The sequence below is a fragment of the Erythranthe guttata genome, chromosome 14 (assembly GCF_056151865.1).
Source record: "Erythranthe guttata isolate IM_541 chromosome 14, IM_541, whole genome shotgun sequence".
NCBI classification, from domain to species: Eukaryota; Viridiplantae; Streptophyta; class Magnoliopsida; order Lamiales; family Phrymaceae; genus Erythranthe; species Erythranthe guttata.
In genome coordinates, this window is record NC_142546.1 from 17,481,931 (window position 1) to 17,499,887 (window position 17,957).

At 34.9% G+C, this 17,957-nt stretch overlaps 3 protein-coding genes across 3 annotated transcripts; 1 reads left to right on the forward strand and 2 right to left on the reverse strand.

The window, feature by feature from the left end:
• Positions 1-5,865: 5,865 nt before the first annotated feature.
• LOC105960776 (RNA-binding (RRM/RBD/RNP motifs) family protein) lies at positions 5,866-9,051 on the reverse strand. The gene is made up of 8 exons (XM_088813220.1): positions 8,753-9,051; positions 8,552-8,649; positions 8,420-8,471; positions 7,848-7,918; positions 7,401-7,491; positions 7,224-7,299; positions 6,467-6,545; positions 5,866-6,331 (listed from the first exon to the last, which is right to left on the reverse strand). Exons 1-8 carry the CDS (start codon positions 8,898-8,900, stop codon positions 6,011-6,013), a joined length of 936 nt encoding a protein of 311 aa, XP_088669346.1. The 5' UTR covers positions 8,901-9,051; the 3' UTR covers positions 5,866-6,010.
• Positions 9,052-9,484: 433 nt separating this feature from the next.
• On the forward strand, positions 9,485-11,320 carry LOC105960777 (microtubule-binding protein TANGLED). The gene is made up of 4 exons (XM_012984989.2): positions 9,485-9,769; positions 9,943-10,076; positions 10,185-10,240; positions 10,315-11,320. Exons 1-4 carry the CDS (start codon positions 9,674-9,676, stop codon positions 11,133-11,135), a joined length of 1,107 nt encoding a protein of 368 aa, XP_012840443.2. The 5' UTR covers positions 9,485-9,673; the 3' UTR covers positions 11,136-11,320.
• Positions 11,321-11,794: 474 nt separating this feature from the next.
• On the reverse strand, positions 11,795-16,285 carry LOC105960788 (P-loop containing nucleoside triphosphate hydrolases superfamily protein). The gene is made up of 13 exons (XM_012984997.2): positions 15,940-16,285; positions 15,758-15,823; positions 15,594-15,644; positions 15,175-15,305; positions 14,990-15,089; positions 14,592-14,888; positions 14,216-14,495; positions 13,776-13,937; positions 13,462-13,677; positions 13,322-13,359; positions 13,069-13,232; positions 12,863-12,976; positions 11,795-12,767 (listed from the first exon to the last, which is right to left on the reverse strand). The coding sequence occupies exons 1-13, from the start codon at positions 15,944-15,946 to the stop codon at positions 11,997-11,999; spliced, it is 2,397 nt and encodes a 798-aa protein (XP_012840451.2). The 5' UTR covers positions 15,947-16,285; the 3' UTR covers positions 11,795-11,996.
• Between the last annotated feature and the right edge of the window lie 1,672 nt (positions 16,286-17,957).

Below are 17,957 nucleotides of genomic sequence, written 5' to 3' on the forward strand. Positions count from 1 at the left end.
GTTATGTTTTCAAATTGTGAATTTGTGAGAGAGGAAAGTGAAGAGGCAAAACCGTTTGATGTTATAATTACACGTTGCACCCATGCAAACCAACGGCAAACACGTCTCCTCATCGGTTTCTTCTCAATCTCACCACCCGAGTTAATCCATTTATTTATCCGGTTTTTAAATTTTACTAATAATTATCATGATTACCATTCCTACTTTTACAAAGTTTTAATTAATTTAATAATTGGATATATTACAACCGCCACCCCTGAAGTATGATTAAATTACGAAACATCCCCTCTTATTTGGATAATTACAACCAACCCCCTCAACTATAAATATTTTTTACACGTTCACTCTTGCGAATTCAAATTTAGTGGAATCTCTTATATTATATGGAATATTTTCAATTTTGTACCCGTTTTATGCCATTTGATAAGATGTGTGTTTTGGCTTGTATGTATCAGATTTTAGTGCATCAGAAACTGTATTTTTACACAAAACGAGTACAAATTAGAGAACATTCCACGAAATCTAGATGATTATGTTGAATTTGACATCATAAGGGTGGAGGTGTAAGTAGATTTAATTAAGAGGATAGATGTAATTATCCAAATATGATGGGTTTTTTTGTAATTTGATCATACTCGGAAATGGTTGTAAGTTACCCTTAATAATTTGATGAACATGTTTGTGAGTGGTGCCAAATCCAGAGTTTACCTACGGTGTTTGAAATCTTATATATAAAAGAAAAGATACTTTCACCTATAACATTAAACCTAAATCTAGGGATAATTTAGTTATTTCTATTTTGATAGTTTTTTTTCAAATGGTTTCCTTGAAAAAATTTAACCATCCACTTTGTACAAAATTGAATACAGATGAAAAAATATAACCATCCACACTTATTTCATGGTCAAGGAAAGAAACTAAAATAACTACATGATTAATTAATTAAATAAATGAATAAAAAAAAATCGACCAATTAAACTTAAAAGCGTAGGAAAGAGTAAAATAAATTATTTCTTTGAGTAGAATGTAAAACCAGGATGTTTTTTAACCTCGTGCACCCACGACGTCGACATTCATTAACCTCTACAAGCACACAATATCATCTCAATTCTCAATATAAAAAGCCTCCCATTCATATCGCACATCAATCTCTATACAGATTTATGAATTCTCTGTGAGATTCCATTGACTTCTAAAAAATCTCTCACTGCCACACGTACAATGTAGAATTTGTCGATTTATATAGGGTGAAAGTATTTTGTCATCTCATGCTATAAATATTTAAATATATAATGTTTATTTTCTGAAATTATGTTTTGTTAATTTTTTGCTTTACCTTACAGTTTTTTTTTTTTTTGGGTCTTATTCTTTGATTGAGCAATAACAACCGGAATAGGATTGGACCGATTGGTATACCTTCTTTGTTTACAATCTTCCATAGTAGCCATTGATAATTCCTATTTTCTGCATTTTTTTTCTTTTCAGTTCAATCAGATTGCTTATGGAATAAATGATAAAGACGATGAAGAGCGGAAAAGGTGAAGAGAGACAGATCATTGTAAATTTCTTGACTAAAGAGAAACAGGTCGGCCACGTTTCATGTTTTCACGTTTTCACGAGTATTCTATTTTTCAAGAGTATTTAATTATTCAGTACATTTTCGGGTTTTAATTTCCGAATTTCTTTACTTCTACAGTTGTAAGTCGACAAAAAGAGGGATAGGGATTTGCATCCAATCCACGTGGCACCTTTTCTACGATTTAAAGTTGATGATCATATTCTCATGTTATAAATTACCGGTTTATTTGTTCGGAGTACACAAAAGTACATCAACTTGAGTGCAACCGAATAAATGATTTTGTTACTTTTTTTTCCCAAGTGTTGGTACTTAGCTCGCATGTTTATTGATAATTCAGAGGGCACTTTAAAATGGCCAGGTCAAATTCAATTGATATTTGTGTTTCTACTAAAAATGTGATTTTTAAATATCTTGTTGTTCTTCAATTTCATCGACTTTAAAATTATTTTAATTGTGATTTTTTTTATTTCTCCACAGCGTTAGTGCACCATTACAATTTATGTCGATTTTTTAAAACAACCTTTTAATAAATGTAGATGTTTTTTCCGTGATTATTCTTCCATTGGGTACAACTGCTACTCACATAGTTACTCACATATTTTTTATTTTATCAGTTTCATCTTCCATTCCAACAACTTCTACTCTCCATTTTTCGCACATTTTTTCGTCATCATCCGACTCCAGATTGTGTAATTTTTGGTAATTATCTACCATTTGTTTATAAATTTGTTCACAACTTCAACTTCAACTTCAACTTCATGTTACCACGCTTGCAACTTCTTCTGTCCATTTTCCTACTTTTTTTGCTTTGTTGTTTCTAATTCACCTTACGACTCCTCATTGCGTTTTCTTTTTGTAATTCTCTACCTTATAAAAAAAATTATTTCACATCTTCAAATTTGTGTATATAGATGTTTAAAAAAATATGTTATATATTTCTAAAGTATGATTAAATATTTGTTATATGGTTGTCGTAAAGTATGACGAGCCTTCTTTGTCCCTCTTTTCATCAAGTTTTGTGGTGTTCCTGTTGTGCCCGCTTAAAGCAGTGTTTTTTTCAGTCTAGCGCTTTTACGATTTTTGAAAAACACCTCAAAATTCAAGATATTTATGAAATTTGTTACTTTGGTTTCTATATATAATTTTCCACCAATTGTTGTATTGTTCAATCTAAGGACCCCTATTTGTCCCTCTTTACGTTAGCATTGTGGTGTTCATGTGTCTTATACTTTCTCTTTTAGATGATTGTGAATTTTTAGTTTATTGTATTTTCTTCCTTTGTACTTGTTTGAATGGGGATAGGCGGATAGTGTTGTAACACACACATTGCGATAATCGTGTAATGTTCTGGCCAAAAGGTGTTTTTGTAATATTCAGATTTCTTTACCCATTTGCATGTCAGGTATTTGTATACTTCTTTCTTGGATAAATAGTATTAAACCACCTAAACTTTACCATTTTTTTGCGGATAACCACCTCAACAAACAAAAAAACAAAAAACTATGATCCCAGCTAAACACAATAAGTTGTGCCACAATGATAAGAAGAGGAAAAATGTTTAGTTCGAAGTTAATGCCAAAAGGAAAGTAAGAATGCTTAGCACAAGTTTATTCCATAAGGAGAGGAACAATGCTTAGATCAAAGCTAATGTCAATAGGAAAGTATTAATGCTTAGCTCGAAGCTAATGCCAAAAGGATAGTAAGAATGCTTAGTACAAGCTAAATCCATAATGAGAGGACTAATGCTTAGCTCGAAGCTTATGGCCAAAAGGAAAGTAAGAATGTATAGCACAAGCTAATAACATAAGAAGCGGAATAATGCTTAGCTCGAAGCTAAGGTCAAAAGGAAAGTAAGAATACTTAGCACAAGCAAATTCCATAAGAAGAGGAATAATACTTAGCTCGAAGCTAATGCCAAACAACAAAAAGTAAGAATGCCTAGCACAAGCAAATTCCATAAGGAGAGGAATAATGTTTTGCTCGAAGATAATTCCTAAGGAAAAGTAAGAATACTTAGCACACGCTAACTCCATAAAAAAAAATCCACAGTGGGATGTTCTCAATCAAAAGTGAACTTTTGGGTCAAAGCCTAGACCAAAAGTGCCTTGTAGGGAGACTAATCGGGTAGCGAATCCCATCCTCACCCAAACCAGGGTGGTAGCCTAATCGAAGAAGTTGAGATTGTGCCCAAGCCCACCTTTTTCTAAAATCTCAACGTGAGATAGAGGAGGTTTGGAAAAGAACACATGTGCGTTGCATCTGCAATTTGGAAAGTTTTTTTTTTTTTTTGTCTTTTTAAAATCACAAGCTCTAATTTCTCAAATTCCTCTTTTATTTCTCTCAATTTCTCTCTTCTTTCCTTTATTCCTCCACATTTTATGTTCTTCTTCCTCCTCCGTTTTTAAAACGAGGACATCTCCTTACCCAACTCGAATCCTTTCTCCCCCATCAGCCTCTCCACGTAATTGCCGATGATTACCCAAAAAAACAGTGATAACCTCGATTCCAGATGGTTGGAGAATGTTGGGGGAATTCTCTACGGCATGTGATTTGAGATCTTCTATGGGTGGTTTGGTGAAGGTGAATTGTTTGGTGACGAATGTCGTGGAGAGGAGATATTTGATTGGTAGACCGGAGAAATTGAGTTTGAACTCGAAGGTGTTTTGGTGGAAAATAATGGATGAGTCGAAGAGAATATAAAAGCAGTCTAGGCTCAATTTTCAATCTCAGTAACATATCAAATGATGAAGAAGAAGAAGAGAAGAAATGGAGGAAAAGAGAAGAAGAAGAAGAAGAGAAGAAGTGGAGGTAAAGTGAACAAGAAAAACAGAGGAAATGATGAAGAAGAAGAGCATAAATGGGGGGAAGAAGGATTAGTTAGGTGGTTTGTGGATTTTGATTGGAAAAGACAATTAAGCCCTGAAAATAGTTATGTGCAATGCACATGTTGTGATTTTCGGCCAAAATGCCCTGAAAATAGGCAACTTGGCAGAATAATGAGTTTGGATGTGATCGTGCAACCTCTTTTTCATTGAGGTGATGACCGCAAAAATTGACAAAGTTTAGGTGGTTTAGTGTTATTTACCCTTCTTTCTTTATAACTCAAACTTCATTGAGGACTAGTTTATGTCGTATTGATTGGGCAACAAAAGAATTATAAAAACAAAAATTGCGACCAATTTTTACAAGTTTTTGAATTAATTGATTTTTTCTTTTTACCGTTTTTATTATTTGTTATTTGGAAGTGAACTTTTTCCATGAACCTTAATCAGTCGGTACTATTGTGTTATTATGATTTTATCTCATCATTTAATTTATGTATTTTTGGTGGTTTTTGTCTAATTGTTTAGGTACATGTATAATACCTTTATAAACTTATGCTTCATTTAATGCTTTATTTTTTTGGAAGAAGTAGCTATTAGAAGAAATGTAATAGAAAAGCAAAAATTACAAGTCAAAATTAAAGCAAAACAAATGAGGCTCAAAAAGAAACCGAGCAGATGAGAATTGCATACATGCCAAACAATAAAACAAACGATTTGAAAAAGATGTAAATCAGATGGATCACGAGTCAACAACTACATTTGATGGTCAAAAAATGGATTGTTGATCAACAAACTTGGATCCTTGAAAAATAAAGAGAAATCATAAATCGTGCACGGAAAATGAGTAACACATTTACAGAATAATTAGTTTCCAAGCATTCTCGTCATTTTTTTATGCCTATAATTGGAGGGATATTCCAGTATTTTTATGCGAATTATTTGTAATGTTTTGTGTTGTTAATATTTATGTTAATTTATATTATTTGTAAATAATTAGTAACTTCTAAAAATTAATGTACGTATATAAAAACAGACGAAAAAACAAATGGATTTGGAGAGCATCAGTAAGATGCTCTAAGCATGTTGTTTTCATCATATTCTTGTGTTTTTCTCTTCCAACTAATGAGAACCAAAACAATAAACTCTAAGAAGTCATCAGCTTTAATTTGCTCTTAAGTTGTGACGAATTTCGGCAATTCGATAGATATCGTTTAGGTCTTGAAAATGTATTTTTCGATTTTGATTCATTGAAAATTACTCAAAATCTCAAATAATAAGATTTATTCTCTGTATCGGCGTTTGTTTTGTTTAACATAACCAATTATAACATATTAGCCCGTTGTTCTTACTTCCGCGTTTTCTTCATTTGTGTTTCAATTACGTGTTTTTGAAGTTTCATTTATGTAGAAGACATTGATGGTAATTAACGACACCCAAGCATGACGAAACACGACAACAAACTTCCAACGATTGGCTGAAAATCGGCAATGAACTTCAGAAACTACTAGTTCTCAAAATCGAGTATTTTAACAAAAACGACAACGAACAACATATTGATCTTGGAACAACAACATTTAAATAAGACACTATTGAAAAGATGAAGCTGCTACCTAGGACTCCACCTGTCATGTTCATACAAACCTCGTTTTTTGCTATCGACACGCCGCCTTTTCCCAGACGACGAAGCATCACCTTCAGACGGCCTCTTTTCGTGCCTGTAAGAATGCCTATCTTTTTTGTGCTGCCTTTCAAGGTGTTCTTCATTGTAGTGCCTAGTAGACCTATTGCCATGTAAGCAATCGGGACTCGACGACCTTTCGTGGCGACGAGACGAACTAGTTGGTTTCTCATGCTCGTCGTCAAAGTCTTGACCAGTTTCAGAAGAATTACTTCTTCTTCCGCTTCTTCTTCTCGGTGGAGATGGGATCTAATTCAAGATTAAAAAACAATATTTTTACTTAGTGCTTTTATTTTCATTTTTGACTGTTTATTACAATAATCGAGTTTGAGACAGCTCGTTCTAAGGCAAGGAAATACTAAGCACGGTTGCTTTGCTTATTACCTGAAAACGTGACATATATCTTCCTTCGGGAGGAGGTGGTATGCCGAGCCTCTTTAGATCATCAAATGGAATTGGCCTCCTATATTTAAATTTAAATTTAAATATGCAAGTTCAGATTACACTAAATTAAATTTGGTATGCTTTTTTGACAAGAAAATGAAGTGTGCAATGAATATTTTCAAAATAAATATTAAAATCCAAGAATTTTTAAACTGAAGGCAACGTGTTTGCATGTGACGGTAAAAAAATACCCTTTTAGAATTTTGCAGCTAAACCCATTTTACAGCATAAGAATCACATCAACGATTCTTTTTCCAACTGTAAACAAGATGAATATCTTCCTTTATAACCTTTAACAACTTATTTCGTGATGTCTATAACGAAGATTAGAGTTCAAAAGGTGACGACTATGCTTATCTGTAGTTCAAATTTCGAAACCCGCACTGCGGCATTTTGCCCTGAATTGATGATTTTTTTTTTACTTTTACAACCCTTATTCGTAAAAGACAATAGTACTACTAGATTGATTTAAAAACTAATTAGTTATATAAATGGAGAAATTCTGTAGTTTACAACTTTTCATTTAATGCAATGTTGCTATACAGAAATCATTCTTTTACAGCTTGATACAAACTCTACCAGCAAATTCACCAAAAACATATATATATATATATATATATATATATATATATATATATATATATATATATATATATATATATTGAAAATATATATAGAACAAGAAATGAAGGCTTACAGTGGAGCTCGAAATGGTCTTTCTCGTCCTCCAAATCGAAGTTGTCCTGATTCTTTCTTGCCACCAAGACCACCTCCTATGGAACAAAAATAGTTTTTTTTTTTTTTTTTTTTTTTTTTTTTTAATTTAAAGCTCCGAATATTATACAAACATCAGTTAAGGAAACGTTTGGGTTACCTAGCCTTCTTGGAATCCAACCAGGCATCAAATGCTGTCTATTGTAGTCAACTATTATTTCCGAATCGTCAAGAAAAGAATGATGAGCATCCTAAGAAGAAGAATAAACACAATAAGTATCAATAAATTCTCGATGATAAGTTGAAACAGATAATTGAATGATGTGGCATCATGGGCAAGAACAGTAACTAAGCTTGCGTGATGATATTCATTGAGACTCGTTACTATGAAGCAATAAATTCCTCAAAAATCATAGGAAATAATGAAATTGGGTTATTTCTGAATACAACAATCAACAACAACAATCAACAACAGGATTTAACACATAGCTATTAGTCGTAAATCAAATTGGAAAATAGCCGTTGGTAAGGAGAGAGGAATAAACGGATCAAAGTAACAAACCAAAAATAACCAAAAAGAATTACGATTTGCCAACATAGGTAGTACCTTGTATGCTCTACGCATATCTTTCTCTGTTTCAAACTCAACAAATGCATAACCACGCGAGGCACCCGTCACTGCATAAAAATATATACATTGTGAACATGTTTTCTGAAAACAATTTACAAGTATGCCAGTCGGGAATTTATTCGCCAACATCAAAATAGCCATAGATAACACGATTTTTTATGATTTTTTTCTCGAGCGACTGGTCTAACGTACGAATCAAAAGCTTGCCGTGAAGTAACTCGTAAGTATAGTGGTGTAAACACAATTTTGCAAAAAAAAAAAAAAAGCAAAACTAAAAGTTAATTGAAAAAAAAAGTAGCTAGCAATTTGATTCCTTTAACCAATGAACAAAAAACGAACGCCCAGAATAAGATTAGCCAAGATAAAATTAAATAATCTAATGAAACTCAATTGTATTACATGCTTAAAAGGCATGATAACGTAGTATTTGTGGGTCGACCTGGCAAGTTATTGGGATACCAAACATCGAACAAAGTCTAATTATTTAGTTAATAATCATGGCTAATCTCCGCAACCAAACGAGGCCTTATTAGAGAGAGAAGATTTACCTATATGTCTTACCAAACGCAAGTTCTTCACCCTCCCATATTCACTCATAGCCTGATTAAAGATTAAAATAAGAAACCAGGCAGATTAAATAAATAAATAAAATACAAAAAATCTGTGTGTTTATATTATACCTTACGAAGAGTGTGTTCGGTGGTGAGATGAGAGAGACGAGCAACGAAGAGAGTGCAACAAGGATCCCCAATTACTTTCGGGTCGCCAAACGGGTCATCTGCAATATCAACGGCCCGAATTTCATTATTACGATTAAAAATAAAAAAAAGGAAACCCTAGAAATTCAATCGATAAACGGTGACGGTAGCGGAAATAGTTACAGAGGGCGGCGTTGGAACAGAGAAGAGCTCTGTAGACGGCGTTGTCGTGGGGGTGGATGTCGGTTCCGTCGATGCTTCCGGCTTGGATCGGGTGGTAACTCTCCGCGTAAAACACTGAATTTAAGCTTGCGCCGCCGCCGCCGCTCATTTTCAGAAACCCACCAGCCAAATCAAATGCTCGAACGATTGACACTGTGATAGGCGATTATGGGGGGTTTATTTTAGGGCGGGAAAATTTAAGGATGGACTTCAGCTTTTTACAGATTGGAGTTCGTGATTTTCTCAGGCGACTCCTTTTTGGCCGGGAAATAATTTCCAGGGCAAAGTGCGTGAATGAAAGAATTTTGGACATAATTATTTCAATCTGTAGATTTAAATTTTAATCTAATTTGATGAAATTACTTTACAAAATTGACTTTAATTAGTTTTTAAATCAAATTTAATCTAATATATATAATATATATATATATATAACAAAATATCAACTTATCGATAAACTAATATTTTTTTATTATTTAGAGAAAAAATCTATAAATTAATAATTTTACATTGATTTTAAATGGGAATTGTATAAATTTAAACTATTAAAAAAATACACAAACACAAATATTTGAATATTACTATTTACATTATCATGTATATTTATTCATATTGTTTTGTTTCAAAATAGTTGCCCGTGCACGGCACGAGCAGAAGAAAAAGTATAATAAATGAGAGAACACAGGCGCGCGTTCTCTCTCTCTTTGGGCTAAAGAATTCGACCGTTGGAACAACCTACGATACACTATCCGTTGCACAAAAAACTAGCTTTTCACCCTTCACTTCATACAACAACCACACACACACACACACACACTCTCTTACTGTGTGAAAAGAAAAAAGGAAAAAAGAAAACCCATCATTTTGTTGAAGAAAGGAAAAATGGTCGCCAGAACGCCGGCGAAGCAGCAGAGGAAAATGGCGGTGGCGGTGGCGCCGCCCCTCAGTCCCACTCTTCTCAGGGAAACGGTCAAGAAGGTAAGAAATACATTACACCCAAATCACTTTTTTCCGCAGCTTTTCTTTTTCTCTCTCTTACATGAAAATCATTATAAAGTTGAACTGAGACTCACTATGATTGTTGAAAAAATAAAATAAAAAATTAATGGATAAAATTGATTAAATCACGACATTGAAATGTTGGTTTGAAGGTGGATAAATGTATGGCTAAATTGCAAGAGCTTCAACACACAGTAAAAGGCGTGGGTTCGAGTTCGAGTCCGATCAATAATACTAGTAGAAGCTATTTACGGACGAGTCTCCGATGCAAAAACGAGTCGCCGAGGTACTTAATTTTTCCTTTTTTGAATCAATTTTATCGCCCTAGATCCAAATTTATTCGATCCGTAGCAATGTTCATATTTGAATAATTGTGGCTTGGAATTTTTTTAAGGATGAAAAATGCTAATTCTCGAAAATCTCCGACCGGAAAGCTGCCGCAGATTACAGGTTGTTCATCATTTTTTTCTCTTTCTCACATCCTAACAAAAATTATTTTCTTACACGTGTTTTTCTATATCTAGAGGAATGGAGAAAAATGTCGTTACCGGCAATGTTATTGGGCGAAACAATGAGCGAAATTTTACAAGCAACTCAATTTGCAAGAAACGTAGTTGATGCAACAATTGATGACCCGAAAACTCCATTGACCGAAAAGAGAAGAAAGCCAAAACCAAACCTCGAGAATTCGGGACTCGAATCACGAAGGAGGAGAGAGAAACAAGCCGTGCTGCAAACTATACGATCGGATTCTAATACGCCATCATCTCCACTTCGAAGAGCTAAATCGAGAATAAATTTTAAGGCTTCCCCATTGGTCCGAAATCGGGAGTGCGACAAGGAAAATTGCAGGTACATTGCTAATAATCGAGTTTCGCCACGGAATAATAATAATATCAATAGGGCGTGGGCTAGAAAGACCGTTTTATTTCCGAACCCTTTGTTTCATTCACCACCGAAATCGCGGTACGAGAAGTTCTGCAAGACGAAGTCGCCTGTGATTTCAAGAAATCGACAAACTCCGCATAAGTTCTTGATCAAGTCTCCTACTCCTTGTAAATCGAAGTTTCAAGTGAGAATCAAAAGCCCTTCGGTTTCTATTTCGCCTACGAAAAAAGTAACCGTTTTGAGTAAGAAATCGCCGAAGACGAAGGCGATGATGTCATCATTATCGGGTGCAGCTAAGCTGAGAAGATCGTTTTCGCCGTCCAGGCTGGCAAACAGGCTGATGTCACCACTGAAAGGCAGAAAATCGAATGAGGGTGTGAAGAAGATTGTGACGAGTGGAGTGAAACAACAACGGCCCGTGTCTTTCTCGATCCGATTCTCGCCTCGGAGAATTTGAAGAGATGATGATGTCATCAGATGTTTGTTTTGTGTTGTAGATATTTCCTCAATGTCCCAACATTGAATTCTGAATGTTGTATTTCTTTTAAAATTTGCAATTGTATTTTTTATCCCTTCAATCTGAAGAACTGAGCCATAATCTAGTTTGAATATTTTCTGAAAATGGAAAATTCCATTTTCAAAGTATTTTTTGTAATTCATAAACTATCTTTGTTCAGTTGATTCTAAATTCTCAACATATAAAAGTAGGGTAAATTACGAAAAAAACTCTGTTTGGGTAATTACAACCCCCTCCCTCAACTATAAATCTTCTTACATGTCCACCATTATTATATGGCAAATTCAATAGAATCTTCTAGATTCCGTGGAACAAAAATGCAGTTTCTGATGCACCACACAATCTGATATTTTTACAAGTATGATCATCTTATTTCAAAATGTGGAGCTCGAATGGTTAAACGGGTACAAACTGGAGAATATTCCACATAATCTAGAAGATTCAACTAAATTTGACACCGCAATTGTGAACTTGTAAGTAGATTGATGGTTGAAGGTGGTAAATTATAATTACCTAACCATGAGGGGGTTTTTCGTAATTTGTCTCAGGGGTGGCCATAAATTTACCCTATAGAAGTAAGCATGCAAAAGAAATTAGTCTTTTGCAATCCGGAAAGAAAAATAGCAAACCATTGTTATATAGCGCAACTACATGATGAATCAAGAAGAAATATTCAGTATCAGTAAGCAAGAAGCATACACACTGGCAAGTAACATCTATAAAAGTAAAGAAAGCAAAGGTGACAGAAATATGAAGAAAAATGTGCAATATTTAATTGAAGTCTATATATTTTGTGTTTCTTCAAGACGGCAAAAACGAAGACCGTTTGTTCTTCATGCCTTTCAGCTTCAACGGGCTCCAAACCAAGTGTTTCTTCTGCAGTGCTATAACCGTCGGATGCTTTGGCTTCCACGAACCAGGCTGCTGTGAAGGTGGACTCCCTCTGAATTTACTACTTCTATGCCCAATCGGTGTTGTTTCAACAGTAGTTGCGTACGACGACACTTCTCTCGATTGTGGCAATGGAGAAGAAACTCTTGAAGTTCGCCACACTCTTTGTGGGTCCCACACAAACGATTGCCTCCCCATCACACGGTCATTCCTCGGTCTGACGAGTGGTGTTTTCATGCTTGACTCGGTGTGAAAAGTTGCTATAGAAGCCCTTCTTTTCGGCTGAATACCCTGGCCTGTTTGTTGTGCTGCTTGAGTTGGTCGTACAGCGATAGAACCTCGTCTTGGTTTCAAAATCATCGGCTGCTTTCCCCTGTTGCTGTTGTTGTTCTCTTTAAGCTCTTCGTTCACAACTGGAAGAAAGGACATGTGCTTTTTATTTGAGGTGGCGGCGGCGGCAGAAGATTGAACGGGCATGAAGTTTGTGATTCTTCTAAGCGGTGGCCTTAGTTTCGATGGAGCTAACGGTGGTTTCTTGTTATCCGTTGCGGCCTTTTGTGTTGCTGTTTGGTTCGATGTCGTTGACAAAGCCGACTGCGTGGAAATCGAAGCCAGTGCTCTGTTTTCCTGTTTCAGTCTCGTTTTCCTTTCCTCGGCTAATTGGTTTTCGAGATCCCGTACCTGTTGGAGTGAATATTTCAAGCAATCTCAGTTTAAGGACGAAAAAACATTCATCAAGCTTTTCTAATATATGAATCATATTAATAATATTTTACCTTTTCTTGAAGATTTCTGCAAATATGTTCTCTGGCAGCAAGCCTTAACTGCAAAGCCTGCATATTGTCCTGCAACTTTTTCGTTTCCTTCTCGTCTTGTTTTGCCTTTTCTGCCTGTTTATGCAAACACGTATTTTTAGTTGGAGGAATTGTTAAAAAGAAATTAGAAAGAATTATCGGTCTATATAAGTGTGCTGATTTCATACAAGCTGTTTGTATTTGAAAAGCTCGGCATGATCCGTCTGTTTCCGAGCAGGCCCGTGTTCAACTCCTCGGACACGACTTGCGAAATTCAACGAGCAAAGAGTTTCTCCAAAATCAGTCATGTTTGGGCTGATTTGAACAAACATCAAAGTCTTACAATCTCCTCCTGCATTAAATTTCCACTTGATATTATTGATATGCAAAGCTATATATATATAAAAAATAAAGCATTCTCCACAATATCTTATAACTCACCTAGAGAACTTTGTAGCATATGAGTAAGTTTCGAATTCCTGTTTGTCCACAAAATAAACTTGTTAGGACAGAACTTATGGAACAGTAATTACGAGACACACACACACACAAAAATAAGAGGGAGAAATAAGAAAGAGTGCCTGTAAGGAACATGAGATGTTTTGGAGGCAAGAGCAGCGATAACATCACCCAGTGCCGATAGGGATTTGTTTATGAACTGAGATTCTTTTAATCTTTCACCTTCAACTTCTATCCTGCCAACACGCTCACTTCCTGCCAGGTCAACCAGCCACAAATGGCTTCTTGCTCTCTGCCCATTTATTAAATTTTCTCCTACCACACTCACCCGTAACAAACTGCCACAACATTTTAAAATAATTAGAAAACAGTCGAATACAGCTGTTTAAACCAATAAACGAGCAATGCAATTTAACCAGAATGCACTCATTATTACCAGTGAGAACGGCTACTGAGCTCATTTGCATTGGTTGATCCAACAGATCTTGCTTGACTTCCGGATTTTAGCAGGGCCCAAACTTCGTCAATGCCGTAAACACGAGCTTCAACAAGTCCAGGGACTTCTTGAGTACCCTCAGCTGATTGTTTTATCTCCAACCTGCATTTATCGTACAATTATTATTCAATCTAGCACTTAGAAAGATTAAAAAATATTAATAAATAAAAACAAGGCTTAGTGATCAAGAGCTACTGACAATATAAGCTATCTTGAAAGAATCCCGAAACATTTGGAATGACAAGTCAAAAGCAAAATCAAGTCATTTATTTAGCGTGACTGTAGCTCCAAGAAATATCACTATATGCAGCTTTTTTTGGTTTATTAAGTCTTAAATTTCTATGTGCATATATATTTAAAGAAGATTGAAAGAAGCTTACTTCTTGGCAGGTTGGTTCGAATTGTCAACCAGGAGATCCCGTATCTTTTCATTGTAAACCTCTAACATGCTGACAAGCAATTCATATCTCATAATACCGCTTCTCTCCTTAGATATTCGAAAAAGCTCCTCCAAAGTTCTATAGTTTACCCCCCTATTATCCGGTGTTCCTTCCATTGTGTATGTCTTTCCCGTGCCAGTTTGCCCATAGGCAAATATACACACATTGTAACCATCCAAGACAGAGGTCACTATCGGCAGAGTTTGAACGAAGACATCCTCTGCATAATAGAAATGACATGGATCAATAACGGAACTTATACACAAACAATTAGAAAAAAGAAGTATACATCTAGCAAAACGAACATCAATGTTACCTTGGTTATCATCAGGTTTAAATACGTGATCAAATTTGAACTGCTTCTTGGAAGAATCCGAGGAAATGATCTGTAGCTCATTCTCTTGAGACGAGTCAAAATCAACGACCGACGTTGAACCTTTGGCAATCTCATTTTGTTTCATCGGCCTGCACCTACAGAAGACTCTAATATTTCCTTTGAGTTCAATCACTTCATTGTAAAGCTTCTTTCTTTCTGAGCATTCTTCGAGATACTTCTTTTTCAGCAGATCACACTCTTCATTGTACTTATTTTTCAAGTTCTCGTATTCTGCACCTATAATCGAGTAGAATAGAGCATACAAATAGTCAGTTATACTCAAAAACCTTCTAAAGAATCTATAGAAAACATAAGACCATTCAGAAGAGGAGACATACTGAGATTCTGCAGAGCAGTCAAAGCTTCCGAACCAATGAGAGAATCGGCAGTCATGCCCTTTACTTCTTCACATAAACGTGCGTATTCCTTTCTCATAACCTGAAAGAGGAATAATGGTTAAAGCCAAACACGGAATAAGCAATTGTTTTGAAATGCAAATGCATCAACCGTCAACCGTCGTTACCTGTACTTTGTTGCTCAGATCTTGAATTTTCAGAAAAATCGGAAGAGTCTGGCCCTGATAAATAGATGTTTCCTGAGTATCATCAGAAGCACCACTGATATCCACTATATCACTATTTTCTTCGATGTGTCCTGATTACAACCCCAAATCAAAAGATCAGTTCCCAGGCTCAAAATTAAATTACCCAAAAATTGCCCCAATTCGACATATATACTATCCCCAATTTTCTCCAGGATTTTTTTTCCTGATTTTGGCCGCAATTTAATTTATTTCACCAGACTGAATTAAATTACTCCAAAATGCTTGAAATTTTCTTGGGCAAAAGAAATCTACAACCGAGTATAACCCAGGAAATATAATGATTTAAAAAAAAAAAAAATTCTTAAATCTAGTGTAAAGAGAAAGAAGAGAAGACGAACCATCTTTTTGCTCTGGAGTTTCTACGGTTTGATCTGCAACAATTTCTATTTCTTTTTCCAACAAAAGAAAAAAATCATAATTAAAATCGAATTAACAGTCGGTAAATAATAGCAAATTCAGATCGAAGACACGTGAAATTAATCAAAAATTTAGAGAAACCAACCATAATTGCGAGGGGTTAGCGTCACAGCATTATCGAAATTCGAACACAGTGTATCTAGGGTTTGATCTGTAATTCACAACCAAACGATTATACAAAAAATAAAATAAAAAACACTGAAATGCGCACGTTTGAGTGTGTGTATGTGTGTGTGAGAGAGAGAAAGAGAGAGAGAGAGATAGTACCATCCATGATCACAGTGAAACAGCCTCTTTCTCTGCTTGATTGACTGAAAATCGATGAAGCAAAATACGTATTTCCAGAGCTCAAAAATGTAGAGAGAGAGAGAGAGAGAGAGAGAGAGAGAGAGAGAGAGAGAGAGAGAGAGAGAGAAAGAGATGAAAAAAATGCAAACGGTCGGGAGGAGGGGATTTCTTTTGTTTATGGGAAAACGAATTTGAAATTGGAGAAATCTGTGCCGTTCAAATTGCAAGTACTCTATGTAACGGCTATAATTTGATTTATGAGATGGGCCGGGCCGGGCTGGAAAGGGAGCGTTACCGACTGGAGCTCCATTTACATTTCCGGGTCAATTAGCCATATGGAGTATGATATTTGATTATTTTGATGTTTCAAGATTTTGAATTCTTAACATTGTCCAAATCAAGTTCAATTTTAGATTTTCTTACTCGTTAATCTCAAAATAATTTTGATTTTTTATTTTGAATATTTATTTAGCTTGATTGCGAGCTGTCGGTCTATTGATTGTCGATTGATGAAAAAATAGTTATGTAATCAACGAGAAATATTCCGTTTTACTATTATCTATAATATAAGAAGTGAATAGTATTTTAAAATATCACTTTTCAAATGAGGTTATGTGTATTTTATATAACTATATATTTTTTATAACACTTCAAATATTTATGCCCTTTTGTCGATTAAGCGTACTGGGGTAAAATTCGAGCGTTAATCATCCCATTTACCAACAAAGCTAAATAAGTGTACGAGTCGATAACACTTAATCCGATTAATAAATTCGTTGATCATGAGCCGACTCAGGAATGATTACTAACTGAACCCGACCCTTGACCATGTCCAATTGTACACTTTATTTTTTAAATGCAAAAATGAACTTAACATAATTGAAATTTTGATAGCAAGGATAATCATTCTTCAAGCCTTCTTCTTAAGATAGTGTTGATGTTCCTCTTTCTTTGAGTACTTATATGACCATCATATTGTCCCCATCAAGAACGATCGAATTCCACCGTTTTGTCTGAGCAAATCGCACGGCTTGCAAAGCCGCATGAGCCTCAACAATTGCACACGATTTGCGCGAAAAGTTTGGAAACCCTCATTAGGAGAGTTGGTACCTAGCTAACCTCTATTATTAGAGTAAAGGTCTAGGGTTCGAATCTATCGAAGTAAAATAAGGAGGGAACAGTTTAATTTTTTCAGTTTATGTATTTAACCCAGACAATTTATATTATTTAGTCTATTTTATACATAATGTTTGATAAATAAAATTGATACAAATATGACAAACTTAAGGGTAGCAAATATAAAACTCTTGGAGTACGAACTTAGTTTTTTAAAGATAATTTCTTACTCAATAGCCTTAATTTTCTAATTGTAATATTTTTTCAATCACTTCTTGAATCTCTTAAATCCCTTTTGTCTCCAAATGTATTTTCTTGAGATACTTTATTTATTAAGATGTTAGTTTCATCATTAGCTTGTTAATTTCAGGGCTCTTTCGATATAGGTTGTATTGTATTCGAGTAAAAATCTTGTTAACACCTCCGGGGTGATAGGGCTCCGCTGCTGAATACAAATTTCCCCTCTTTTCGATGTGGGATGCATAAGTATTATGAATTAGGACTTCAGTGCATTGCTAATATGTGAAGAGTCAATGGAATAATTTGTGAAGAGTCGAGGGTTAAATTGTAAATGGAGGAATAGTCATTCATGGTAATTCCAACCAAACATAATTTTTAATTTATCCATAATTCGTAGTCCTTTTACACTAAATGATTTTATGATACTAAATAATGGTGAACGATACAACAATCTACGATCCACGCTATTGTAGCAATCCCATATCACGAACCAAAAGAGCACATATTGTATAATTCGCCTTACATCCAATAAAAACGAAATTAGATAATAAATAAGTTCCGATTATTTAATTAATCACAACTAAAAGAGATATATATGAGAGCTAACTTTGACTTTGTAACGCCTTTTATTGGGTGATGAA

Excerpts from the sequence above, each read along its gene's own strand:
- LOC105960777 (XM_012984989.2), top strand. The coding sequence starts at position 9,674 with ATGGTCGCCAGAACGCCGGCGAAGCAGCAGAGGAAAATGGCGGTGGCG. Across the intron at positions 9,770-9,942 it reads TCAGGGAAACGGTCAAGAAG|GTGGATAAATGTATGGCTAA; the intron begins GTAAGAAATACA and ends GTTGGTTTGAAG. Across the intron at positions 10,077-10,184 it reads TGCAAAAACGAGTCGCCGAG|GATGAAAAATGCTAATTCTC; the intron begins GTACTTAATTTT and ends AATTTTTTTAAG.
- LOC105960788 (XM_012984997.2), bottom strand. Across the intron at positions 15,645-15,757 it reads GCTAACCCCTCGCAATTATG|AAATAGAAATTGTTGCAGAT; the intron begins GTTGGTTTCTCT and ends TGTTGGAAAAAG. Across the intron at positions 14,889-14,989 it reads GACTGCTCTGCAGAATCTCA|GTGCAGAATACGAGAACTTG; the intron begins GTATGTCTCCTC and ends ACTCGATTATAG.
- LOC105960776 (XM_088813220.1), bottom strand. The coding sequence starts at position 8,900 with ATGAGCGGCGGCGGCGGCGCAAGCTTAAATTCAGTGTTTTACGCGGAG. Across the intron at positions 8,472-8,551 it reads CCGAACACACTCTTCGTAAG|GCTATGAGTGAATATGGGAG; the intron begins GTATAATATAAA and ends ATCTTTAATCAG. Across the intron at positions 7,300-7,400 it reads TTGGATTCCAAGAAGGCTAG|GAGGTGGTCTTGGTGGCAAG; the intron begins GTAACCCAAACG and ends TTTGTTCCATAG.